This window comes from Meles meles, chromosome 2 (genome assembly GCF_922984935.1).
Source record: "Meles meles chromosome 2, mMelMel3.1 paternal haplotype, whole genome shotgun sequence".
Taxonomy (NCBI): Eukaryota; Metazoa; Chordata; class Mammalia; order Carnivora; family Mustelidae; genus Meles; species Meles meles.
Window position 1 is genome coordinate 74680228 of NC_060067.1, and position 13540 is coordinate 74693767.

The 13540-nt window shown below is 36.8% G+C and overlaps 1 protein-coding gene across 1 annotated transcript in view; it reads left to right on the forward strand.

Annotated features, from left to right (window-relative positions):
• Positions 1 to 568: 568 nt before the first annotated feature.
• SLC7A11 (solute carrier family 7 member 11) overlaps positions 569 to 13540 on the forward strand; it is a 72511-nt gene continuing 59539 nt past the window's right edge. Inside the window, exons 1-3 of the mRNA XM_045997678.1 lie at positions 569 to 1117; positions 4569 to 4695; positions 8606 to 8721. Coding sequence (XP_045853634.1) covers positions 841 to 1117; positions 4569 to 4695; positions 8606 to 8721 — 520 coding nt within the window. The 5' untranslated portion in view covers positions 569 to 840. The remainder of the gene's footprint in view (positions 1118 to 4568; positions 4696 to 8605; positions 8722 to 13540) is intronic.

The window sequence follows — 13540 nt, forward strand, 5'->3', positions numbered from 1 at the left end:
AAAAACTAGATTTGTCTATATTACTCAGAGACCGTCCCCCCCACCAAAAAAAAAAAAAAACCAAAAAAAAACCTCAGCAGGAAATGTTATGAAATCTAAAAACTTTTTGTCATAAACAATGCAGCTTTGGGTTGTGTTCTATTATCAAAGCTGTTGCATGTGAAATGTTTCACCCGTAAGTTAAAAAAGAAACTCCTCACAAAGCAGTGATCATTTCCTGTTTCATTTTTCATTTTCTTTTCGCATGAAGAGCTTTTGTCCCTCACTAAGAGTTGCTTTAAATCTCTGGGAAGGTCTGTTCCGAATTTACTACTTCTGGATTGGTTAAGATCCCTTTAAAGTGTGTGCTTTGTTCTCTGCAAAGCTTAGGTCAGTTGAGCAACATGCTGCTGTGTTTTTTTTTTTTTTTTTTTTTTAAAGAGCTGAGTAATGCTGGAGCCTTCTCATGTGGCTGATGCAAACCTGGAGAATTTGCATCATCATTAAGCTGGAATAAGTTGGTGTGACAGGCAGGAGCTTAAATACCAGCCCCTGAGGAAGCTGAGCTGGTCTGTAATCATAGGGCGGTAACAGCAGCCGCAGCAGCAGAGGTAGTCTGAGGTGGTGGAGGAGCGGGAGCACCATGAACACACAGGTGTTTCTGAGGAGTAATTAGATAGCTGTGAAGGGGAAAATACACCTTTGAGTTCCCACCTGTGAACACAATAGCGCTGAAAGAGACAGTCTGAAAGCAGAGAGGAAGAGGTTTGGTCAGTCCCACCAAGAGACACAAAGTTGAAAGTTTGGGGGTTTTATTTTTATTTTTTTTCCTCCATTTCATTTTTCCTGTGTGTCACTACAATGGTCAGAAAGCCTGCCGTGTCCACCATCTCCAGTGGAGGTTACCTGCAGGGGAATGTTAATGGGAAGCTGCCTTCCTTGGGTGGCAAGGAGCCCCCTGGGCAGGAAAAAGTGGTGCTGAAGAAGAAAATCACTTTGCTGAGGGGCATCTCCATCATCATTGGCACCATCATTGGAGCAGGAATCTTCATCTCTCCCAAGGGCGTGCTCCAGAACACGGGCAGCGTGGGCATGTCTCTGATTATCTGGACAGTCTGTGGGGTCCTGTCACTATTTGGTGAGTGCAGCTTCTTCTCTGGGGGGTATGTCTGTGATGCTGGGCAGTTTACTTTCTGAGAAAGCAAAGAGTAATTTTTAAGGAGTGAATGAATGGCACAGACTACGTCAAACTTTCTGATTTTTGTTTAAGTGTGCGAACTACCCAAACACGGTGTTCACTGTTGGCAGGACGCTGAATTCCACCACGTTGCTTCCTGCAGCCCGAATTCCCCTTTCCTGACTAAGACAGACTGTTTTCTGACTTCCCTGTGGCGATGAGAGCGAAAGCTAATTGATGACCCAGTAAAATCCGTGCGAACTTTCTGTACCAGGCAGTATGCTTCGTTACGTATGTTTGAGGCGTCTTGGAAGCCGGCACGCTGAATGAAACACCTGTGAAGTGAAACCCGGCGTGGCCTATTTCGACACAGAACTGAGCATTCAGCAGAAGTGTTATCATGTTTTTATTGCCAAAACAAACCATGGGGGATGGGGTGCAGTCTTTTTAACTTTTTAACCTCGCGTGCTTGTCAGTTCCTAATGTCTTCTCAACAGTCCCTGCCATGATACCGTGTGTGGTGGCACATAACTTGATTCCTGTGATATTGTTATCACAGGAATATTGTAAAGGTCTGAGCATATTTCAAATTTTTTTCAATCTTTCACCTCTCCCTAACATCTGTAAACTTTTAAAGTATAAACAGTGAAATTGGAATTGGGTGTTAGCTTGCCCAGATCTGTTTCCTTCATTTATAGTTCACTGGGTCTCCAGGGACATGGATAACCTGTCCACCTGTCCACCTGTCCGCCGAGTCAGTCTGAACAGAACTAGTACTAGAAGTATGATGATCAATTTTGCTTCCAAATCTAGATCTCTTTTATTGATTGATGTTAATAGCAAATAATAAATGTCTTTTATGGGGTTGGCAAATTACTAGAAACCTACCTGAGGTAGTTATAAAGGTGACAAAAACTGGTGGACGGTCAAAAAAATTTAAGTTTTGCTTACACTGTGCGGTAAATGTCTAAGATATATTCGCTCTTTTGTGGCAACTAGTGTATTTTAATTCTAAAAGGCTCTACTCTGTAAAGGTACTAACACAAAGTTTTGCCCCAACTCTAGGGCTGAGTCCTATCTCTTGGTCTTATGTGTACCCATCTCTCCATTCTTAAGGCCTTGTCATGTTTTAATGTGTTACTTTGGGTGTTCATCTAGAGAACCTAAATATCCATTATTAGGAAGAAAGTACTTCAAGGAAAACTTATCAAAACAGAGCCTTCGTATAGAAAGATCTGTAGAAGAATTGTTTTTCAGGTTTTAGAAAGTTTGTGGTATTCTGTATGGGTCTGGCATGTACATCAATAGACAAACAGAAACCTAACTCTTGTGCTTTTTAAATGACTTTGTGCACACTCAGCCTTTAATTGCCTACAAATACTTGGTAAATTGAGAATAAATCGATGTCCAATAGGAAAAAACCAATTTCCTGGACTTTTCATACTTCTATACATGCAGCTCCTACTCTGTGATTTGATGTGTGTACAAAATAAAAAGTTATTCAGGTATAATAAAATGGATTGGGCTGAGGATTGAACTAGTTAAGATGCTATTGTGCTATGAAAGTATGGTTCTGTGTAAGTATACCAACTCAAGCAGATGCTCAGGGGAAAAAAAGTTAAAAGGACTCGCTAGGTGACACTTGAGTTATTCTTTGGTTACTAATCACAGGGCACATGCTCCTGTATTAATCTACTTATCTGTATTTACATTTTGTCATTTAAGTTCCTAGGAGTTTTTGACAGAAGTGCCTTCCTAACAGGAAGCAAAGCAAACTGTAAGGAAAACAAATCTTTTTCTTAAAACTCTAGAACTCTGGGACTAAGAGTAAAGAATCTGTGTATTTGGTTTACAATTTTTTTAAAGCCAGGGTCACTACATGGATTTTTACATCCTGTTCTGCACCTACGGCAACTATCCTGGAGTTTCAGCAAAGCATACACAGGTCTAGGTATTGATTCTCTGGCAATAAATTCTGAGGTACTTAAGACTTTCCAATAACATTTTGTATTGGAAGCTTTTTTGTACAGGCTACCAACATGGCGACTGGTTTCCAACAGAGTAAAATGCAGGTTGTTACAATTAGTTACAAATAAACAAGCTATATTAGTGATCCTCAATATCAATATCAATCTGTAGATTAGTTACCTTTAAAATCATCTGTACAAATTTTAAAATAATAGATTTCTCTGGATCCCTCTATTGGAGATCTGGACTCACTTGGTAGAGAACAGCTGTGGGGCCATAGAGTCATTCCTTGTGTGTATTTAAATAAAAATTTACTTCCAGGTGATTCTGATACAGAGCTAAGTTCAAGAATAGGATAAATGATAGTAAGATTTCACTGAATATCCAAATTTCGCTCCTTTTGGACAGTTCAGCCTGAAGCTTTTCTGATCAGTAATAATTTCCCACACTTTTAGACTCTGAAATAGCTCAGCCAAAAATTGTGTTACATTTGAGTATTTTGCAGTATGAACAGAACCTTTTACATAGTATCAAGATGTATTTTTCATTTTCTTGATAGTTGGTTACTCAAATTAATAAGTATATTTCATGAGGTGTTCTCAATGTATCAGACCCAGTACTGTCTTTGGAGCCCATTATCACATAAGTACTCACAACTCTCTTATGAGGTGAGAATTGAGATTTTCCTTTTACCAAGGAAGAAATATAGTTGTGGGGAGGTTACATAACTTGCTCAGGTCCATGTGAATTGTATTGATAAATGCTGAAATTGCTAACTGTTTATAATTAATTTTACCTAATATACATAAGTTATAACATCTCTTTTAAACAGTATGTTATTTCAATAACCCAGAAGTGTGCACTTCAAAAAAGTCCAAGAAAACCTTTTCTAGAAATAGAATATGGGAGTCAAAATTCATTTTGTTGACGAACCATATCCTACAAATTAAGTGAGGTCTTGCAAGGCCTAGAGTCTATACTTTTATGAAGAACAAATTAATCTTGTTAATTTTGATGTGCAACAGAAATATCATTAAAAAGGATTCTTAATATAATGAGGTCAATTTGAGACAATTCCTTGTCTTGGTGTGACTTCCTTTAAAAATAGGTTAGTGTTACTGGCATCTATCTTCCCTTTTCCCAGGTTTGAGATTAAAAATTCTTAATAATATGATGCTATTTTAGAAGTTTATCTTTACCATTGCAAACAAAATTATACTGTTTGAATACAATGAACTAGATCTCAAATATGAGGAAGATATAAAAAGATTTTGGTGGCTTTTAACAATCAAATGACTGTTTCTTCTCCTGAAATAAGGATCTCATTCAGACCAAATCATGTAGGAACATCTCATATAACATAAACATTATTATATAAATTCTTCTATCGGATGACTTGGTACTATTTTAACTTCGTACCTTTTTATTATGTACAATTTCACAGGAGCCTTGTCCTATGCTGAATTGGGAACAAGTATAAAGAAATCTGGTGGTCATTATACATACATCCTGGAGGTCTTTGGCCCATTACCAGCTTTTGTACGAGTCTGGGTAGAACTGCTCATAATACGGTAAGAGCATAAATAAGAAAAAAAAATATTAAGGAAAAATAAATCCATTGATTACATCCTTTCTAAATCATCTTAATTATTTTTAACTGATTAGGAATATGCATGTCATGTGACTATGTTGTAAACATGTCTGTTTCAGGGTTTGAAATGTGTATGAAATACCTCTGTCAATTAATGTTAGTTTAGGCAGTTTTGTCACTGGCAGTCGTTCTCTAACCATGCCAGACTTTTAAGGTAACTAATTTTCTTTAATGTTCAATTATTCTCTGACATTTCTAGAAAATATGTTGACCTGAAAGGATATGAAGCATGAAAATCTGACTTGATAAATCATACCTTTTGGCTGGCCAGACAAAATTGAATGCTGTGCCAATACTTTTCTTCTTGCAGATTACGTCGTTCTTTAACTTTACTCTGTATCGTGACCAGGAAACTTCTGTGCCTAACAACTTACTGTGTCACTGAGTTTACTACTTTATAAAAAACAAAACAAAACAAAGCTTGAGTGACTCACTTCCTCTTGTTAGGCAAATCAGTGAACTACAGTTGCGAAAAAAAAATTTATTGCTGTAAGATACATTCTCCTTTCTAATTATCTTGGCTTCAGTTCAACCCAAATAGTGCTAAGTCACTCTGAATAGCAAATTTCCTTTACCTTTGTGGGAAGTCTTTGATAAGACTTCATCACACACTGAGAAGTGTGGAGTATCATAGTTCTTTAAGCCTGACTGCTACCATAAAATGTGACTTGCACATTCTGATTACAGAGTTTAACAGAAATAACTGAAGAAACTTGCTCTTACTGTAAACTTATCAGACATATGCAGCCGAGAGCTCCTGTGAGCTTTTATCCTAACACTTGGGGCATAAGGGGAAAATGCCGAGTTAATAAGTATCAATTTCACACTACGCATGATTTTTATAGTCGTAAGTATCTCTTTTCTAACAAAGAGCTTAGAATAGTATTTACTTCTATAAGTCTGTTCTCATTTTAGACAATTCAGCATTATTTTAAACTCATTATAATGAAATAATGATAAAGAAGTATTTTTGTCCTTTTCTAAAATCTGGGATTTGCCTGGGATATATACCTTCTGCTCTTTTTTGACTTATTTGAATACTACTCTTCAAAGGTTAACTTAAATCCTGTCTTTTCCATAGTTCATTTTCTGTTCACCCTAGTTTATATTTCTTTTCTCTCTTAATTCTTCTGAAAAAATGCAGTGTCTCCTTTGACATACAGCATATCTTGTATTCTTACTTAGTATTTCCAGGTGTCTATGTTCTGTTTCTCCCATCAGAACTGTGGGCATTTTAAGTACATAAAACCAACTCTCACACTTTTTGAAACCATTATACTTCTTAATCAGTGTCCTGAGTATCACAGATAGCAAATTCTTTTTGAGCGGCAATATTAAATTCTTTTCAAATAATTTAGTTCTTTTTGACTGAAGGTTTAAGTTTCAATATTTTGAATACAAACATTCTCAGTATTCAAATGAGGGCACTACTTATTCTGAGCAATGGCCTATCAGGATGGTGGGCTTTGTTGCCTGATGTAGCTGCACCTGAATCCCTCTGCAGCTATGTATTTGTTGCATGGCTTTAGCTCATTGCTTAGCATTATAGTGAGCATGATCTCTCTGTTCACAGTAGCACAGATACAGTGCTCATTCACTTATTTATTTATTCCTTAAACAGCTACTGAGTGCTGAATGGTATGTTAAAGAGATCTTAAAGTGGAATGAGCCACAATTCCTGTTCCCAAGTAGCACATAATTAAACCTTAATTTAACTGCAAAAGAGCTGCTTCATGATGTGTGTGTGTGTGTGTGTGCACGTGTGTGTGCATGTGTGTGTGTTTGTACTGACAGAGGAAATAACCTAGATATATTCTAGAAGCTTATTATGAAGGGTTCATATAGTCCTTTGTAATAAGGGACTCACAGTGCTTAGTTGTTCTTCCAAATAAGCAGAGTAATCAATGACTTGAGGATTGACAAGATGCCTAGGTACTTTAATATTTCTCATCTGTTGACAGCACCCATGGTGTCTAAATACTTAAAATGATGCTTCAGACTTGCCAGGAATAATCTGTAGAACACAGATTTCAAGAAAAAAAATCATACATCAGTACATAGCAGGGGTCATTAGAGTGAACTCACACATTAACCATATATTCAAATATTTATTGGGTTTCTATTTAGGACAGATACTCTATTAAACACTGGGGATAAAACAGTGATTAAAATGGACAGAGTCTTAGAGGCACCTGGGTGGCTCAGTTGTTAAGCATCTGCCCTCAGCTCAGGTCATGATCCTGGGGTCCTGGGATCGAGTCCCATATCGGGCTCCTTGCTCAGCTGGAAGCCTGCTTCTCAGTCTCCCACTTCCCCCTGCTTGTGTTCCCTCTCCCACAGTGTCTCTCTCTCTCTGTCAAATGAATAAATAAAGCCTTAAAAAAAAAAATGGACAGGGTCTGGAATTCACTTAGCTCAGGGTCACATGAGGGAAATAGTTATCGATCAAGAATCACATACTGAGGATAAAGTTGCTACTGCGATCAGCACCATGAAAGGGAAACCATGAGACTCAGTAAGAGGGTGTACTCATGGAGCTCTCACCCAATCAGAAGAGTAAAAGAACTTTCTTGAGCATAAAAAGATTGAACAAAGATATGAGGTATAAAAACATTGTCAATGAGTTGCAGGGGCTCCTGGCAAGGAGTATTCAGGTCCTTCTAGCGGGAAGAAGCAAACCAAGAGGAAGGGAAAGCTTAGACCAGATGACGCTGTAACTAAAGGATTTTGCATATCCTGAGCATGTTTTAAAAGCACTAAAATGATGTGATCAGATTTTAACTTATACATTAAAAATTTGCAAATGATATAGAATAAGAAAAATCATCTTTTGAGGGTGGAAGAGGAGAGGGTCTTTAGGAAAAGAAGAAAATCAAAAACGTATATGGTGCTGTCTAGTACAAGCTGGCCGACATTGGAACATAATGGTGGTTGGTTTTTCTGACAATCTAGGGATTGAGCATGGGTGCTGAGGAGCTATGAGGAGAGAAGCTGAAAGTGAAGATTGGTATGAGAAATTAGATAATTCCATGAACTTGCCTGTGTATCTAAAGAGCGTGCATTCTTCTAGAAGTGTATTTAAAGGCATATGCAATTTTCTCTTAGGAATACTTGAAGAATTAAAGTAGAATGGTTTGTTACCTCTTTTATTATAGACCTGAACTTATTTAATTTTCTTGTCTCATGGGTATTTTCTCAATTGTGTAAAAGCACAACAGCATTTCTATTTTTCAACTTATACTTTGCATCTGAATGTTTCTATGAAATTAAGAATAATCACTTGGCTCTTCAAGTTTTGTCCGTACTGGAAAAAAATAGGAAGAATAGAATACAATGTCAAGGTCAAAAGCATATATTTTCAATGAGCACTTATTAATAATAATTTTTGAAGTTGGGTTTTGTATTCATTCTCCTGACCATGGTCCATTCATTAGCACTGTACCCTTACCCCATTTGTGCTTGAGGGTGGAGTTTAGTTGTTGACTTATTGAGAAGACTGCTTCTTGTAAAGCCCAGCTCCATCAGGATCTCAAATAATAAACTAGATTTTTAAGGGGGGGGGGAAGTCAGATCTAGGAAAGCAGGGACAAAATTGATAGGACCCAGTCTTGCTTTCATGCATCTGAGAAGTTTAAACTAACCACCAATGTTATAGGCCATATTTTACTCGAAATGTCTGTGACAACCTAATCAAGTATGAAGTTTGGAAAATTACAGGATTTTATATTTAACTTGTTCTTTATGTTGAATAACATTACCTCAAGGTAGTAAAAGTTTAATGAAGATGCTATTTGTTTTTTCCTTTGTTAACCAATATTTTTTTCCCCCAGCCCTGCAGCCACTGCTGTGATTTCTCTGGCCTTTGGACGCTACATTCTGGAACCCTTTTTTATTCAATGTGAAATTCCTGAACTTGCAATCAAGCTCATTACAGCTGTGGGCATAAGTAAGTATCATAGATATAAATAAGAAAAGGAGAAAAAAAAGCAAAGGTGATTAATGATGAAGTTTCCATTGACTTTTTGCATGATAGGACTGCTCTCCACATCCTGCTCCTTTGGCTTCAGTTCCTTGCCAAATTTGTGTTGGAAAATAAAGAAAAAAAATAAGTGTTCAGAGTGATCCCTGGTATTACATTACATGCTAGTTTTGCAGTGGATCAATAGATGTGATGGGTAACCTTCTGATATGGTCAAACAAAAACCACCTTGTTCATAGAATTTTAAAGATGAAAACCCAACGATTTAATGGATTTTTGAATTAGAAATTATCCTTCCTCACGGATAATATGTTGAATGATACTCCTTTATCTTCCTGGAGTGCTGTTCATGTGTTGGTTGTGTATGTTGTATTCATGCATTTTATAGTGTTAGCCGACTCTCACTCTCAGTGTTGTGGTTTTAGCTGCCCATGGATGGTCATGATAAAATTCTACTTTTAATATGTGATTATTAGTACCACTTCTTAGATGAGGTCTCCAGATTGGGAATTTATTCATTTTTATCAATGTGCACAAATATTAGACAAATTTTGAAAGAAATAAAAAAAAGGAAAATATACAGCATTGCATAAATGATATGAAGCCAAACCTTTGAATATTATGGGAAACAATAAATTAAGTCCAGGTGCTAATTAAATCAGTTTTAAGAATCAATATGGTCATGTTTGAATAAGAACTGTCTGGAAATAGTAAACAACGCAAGAATAACTGAATTGCATACTCATGAAAAAAATTTCAGTTATGCATGACTAAAGTGTTTCAATAGAACAATGAAGAGAAAAATGCATATTTGCCAATAGAGAGGTGAGTGTTTTGTTTACAGGAAAGAGCTAATTACATATAAAAATATTTTATGTGTAGATACATATATTTTGAACTTAGGCTCATTCTGGATTTGTACTTTATCTGCAAAACATGCACACACTATTGTTCTGTGAAATCTTTGAAGAAAGAAAAAAAAAAAATACTCGAGGTAGACATTTCTGAGTTCTGGAGAGGTAATGGCAAACTTAACTCATCATTCCCTTAACACACACTACAGATGTGAGACTCAGGGACAAATCGTTGAACCTTTCCACACCTCAGTATTCTTACCTGTAAATCCTCCGGAGTCTTCATAGGGTGTTTTGTGAGGATTAAATGATATTAACCGAGACAGTATATGTTTAGTGGTTTGGGTAATGCCTGCAATTTCTTAAGAACAAATTGCAAAATGGTAGCTATTGATACTTTTGTGAGAAAACATCATTGGATGTTCCATGAGACCAAGGGCCCTTTCACTGCTGTATTTCCAGCCCTTCACATGGCTCTTTGTGTGGTGTTTGTGTTTAATAAATATTTGTTGACTGACTGATTCTATGAGAAGAGGTCTAAGAATTTTTCTCTAGCAGGAAAATCTACTTGTTAAACCTGGAGGATTAAATATCTTCAGTTTTCTCAGGCAGCAGGACAATGGTGGTAAATTAAACAGAATTTGTTCAAAGTGATCTTCGGATCTAATACCATAAGCTTTTGTGGGATGAACTGTCTTAGCATAGTAGTTACAGCTTTGGCTCTGAAGGCAAACAGGCTGGAATTGAAATTTATTTGTGACAGTTTCTTAGTTTTGTGATTTGGAGCTAAATATTAAAGCGTCTTAAGCATTACTTTTATTTATTGGCAAAATATCTGTGAAAAGGCAATCTGTCTTAGATGGCCACAGAAAGATGAAATTACATCAGATTTTTAAGGCCTTTAGCAAAGTGCCTTATCTGTAGAAAGTGCTTGATAAATCTGGTGTCCCACTTGGACTAATAGCCATTATTATAACCATTATATTCTTGTCCCTCAAATGACTGAGGCAGAACCATACCAATGATTATTATATGAAAAGAAGATAGAGGTAATGTTTTTGAGAGGTTTGTAAATTTACAATAGAAGTTTTAAAAACTATATCTATTTTATGCACATGTATTTATGTATTTATCAACTTAAGTAAAAGAATTAGCAAACTTTCAGTAGATTTTATGTAAACATTTACAAGTCTGCAAATACTTTGGACTTCAAATGAGATGGATAATCACTACATACTACTACATGCAAGAGTCTGGAAGACTCTTTTTGTTTATCCCAGTGCTATTAACTTTTTGAAGGGAAAATTTGCATTTTGGAGGAGAAAATGGAAACTGTTCAAAGCAAAGTTTTAACGCATTTATAGGTAAGGCTAACTAAGCAAGTTGCGGTTTATCAAACTCTTGAAGTAGAGATTCGTGATAGAAGAGTTCACAAAGCCTGAGTAAATCTTGGATGAACCTGAACATTTTCTTCACTTTCGCCATTAGTTATAACATTAGCTTATAAATTTTGATGTTCTGGAAGTTTGCAAGCTTGAGATGCTGAGTAAATATATTCCTATAATTAGAGCACTGAAAGAGAAAACAAGGAATTGGTATGATGCAGTGGTAGGTAATGTAAGTCAGTGGCCTCACTGGGAGAGCGAGACTCTTCTTTAAGAAGAATTTAGCTTTAATGGAGTAACGGGGTAGACATGGAGATGGAGAAGGAGAAATTTACCTGGGGCAAGTCTCTCCTATTCTGTATTCCTGAAAGTGAGTTTCAGTGATTTTCTGCCTGTGAAGGATGGAAGGTTAGTCAGATATGGAAACAGAGCTTAATTTCCTGAATTGCTTCCCTGTATTTCTTAGGGGAAGAAAGGGTTTGTGGTAGTTTGAAATCTCTAGTTCAAGCATAGAAGAAGCTCAAACCTGAAGGATCTTGTTAGAATCAAGTCACAGAAAAAAAATGGATTTCAGGTTTTGTGAAATGTTAACCAACCATTTGAGAAATGATAGTGGGGTAGGAGTGGGTAGTTACTAAATGCTCATTTATCTGCCCTTTGTCGAAAGTACTCGATTTCATTTCTGTCAGTTTAATAAAGATGGAAAGTTTTTGCTTAACCGAACTCCTATCCATTTGGATAAACATGTCAGGCACAGGGATGTCTAGCTGGGAAATCTTACACATTCACACGAGGTGCTCTCCTCTAGCCCAGTCTGAACATCACACCTGTGCAACGCCAGCAAGTTTCCCTGTCCATGGAGCTTTGGCAAGCACTGAAAGATGTTCGATATGTAAAATGATATCCAATCTTCTGTTCTGGTCTCCTAAAACTCTTCCCTATATAGTATACACATGAATGGCAGAATATTATAACGAAAATACTTTCTTTTTTTTTTTTAAGATTTTATTTATTTATTTGACAGAGAGAGATCATAAGTAGGCAGAGAGGCAGGCAGAGAGAGTGAGAGGGAAGCAGGCTCCCTGCCGAGCAGAGAGCCCGATGCGGGACTCGATCCCAGGACCCTGAGATCATGACCTGAGCCGAAGGCAGCGGCCTAAACCACTGAGCCACCCAGGCGCCCCAATACTTTCTTTACCATATGAAATCTCATCCCAGATCCATTCCTAACAGTCTCCGAGCATCATTTCCTTCCTCATTTACTGTGGGTATAGGTGCGTAAAGAGCCCCACCCTGCTTCTCACACCTGGTGAGAATAATTAGAAGAAGCAAAGAAAATAACACTTGTGACTGCATTATAAGAAAAAAAAATAAGCCAGTTCTATTCTATATCACTATACTTGCTTTTCCCATACCATTTTCCTGGCATTGTTGAATTACATGAAAGAAAATGAAGGATCAGTTCTGGGCCAGCATTTCAAATACAGCATGGGGAGTGGTTTTGCTTAAATATTCTGAAGTCTGGCTCTACCCATCCCTTTTCTACCATACCTAGTAGATATACATGGTATTGAAATATATAAGCACTGAAAATCAATAACCATGTCCTTCAGAAGGATGACAAATAAAATGTAGGATCAAAGTATCTTGAAATCCTTGCCAAGATAAACATGTATCTTAACAAAGAGGCAGGGCCACTAGGAGTTTGAAGGAACTAGGTATACTAGTGAGATCATGTGTGTCTTTTGAGCGACTTCCTCATTGTTACTTGTGAGCTAGGGATAAAAGTGTGGACTCTGAAGTCAGTTTACCTAGGCTCCAGTCCTATCTTTATGCTTATTCTGTGTGAATGTAAGCCTGTTAAATACTAACCCAAGTTTCAGCTTCCCATCTGGAAGCTAAATTCAATGATAGTATCCCCATCATAGAGAGATGAGGATTAGATAACATTTTCCATGTAAAGTCTTTGTACAATGACTGCCACATTATAACAGTTTGCAATTATTTAATGCTTACCAATTTTATTCTTAATATCAAGATCCTCAATATAGACTGTCTGTCCTTTATAAAGATGTTTATGGCTAGAGGTGTTTATCAAACTCTCTGAAATCAATACATCCAGGAAATGACTGCTAACAAAGAGAAAGGTAACCCAGGCAGCTGTTGTAAAAAACCATGAAATGATGACTTTAACCCACCATATGGCATACCTATAGTGTCCATATATTTTATCAATTTAGCATGAAGCAGTCAGAAGTAAGAAACCAGAGAGAACCTGAACCTGGGAGAAAAACCTGTATATCCAGGCTCAGTAATCTTATTCAACAAATCCAAAGACGGACTTGAATTATAGAAGTACAGAAGGAAACACTTGCCAGTCCTTCACATTTCCTTAAAGATCCTTTTCAGAAACAGCTCTCTTCAAATATGTATTTCTTATCTCCAGGATTTATACATATAGCTTTCATGACTGTGTTTCAGTTCTTAGAAAACTGCACTATAAATAAGTAAATAAAAATTATGTCTCCCTGTATTTTTATTCTGGTA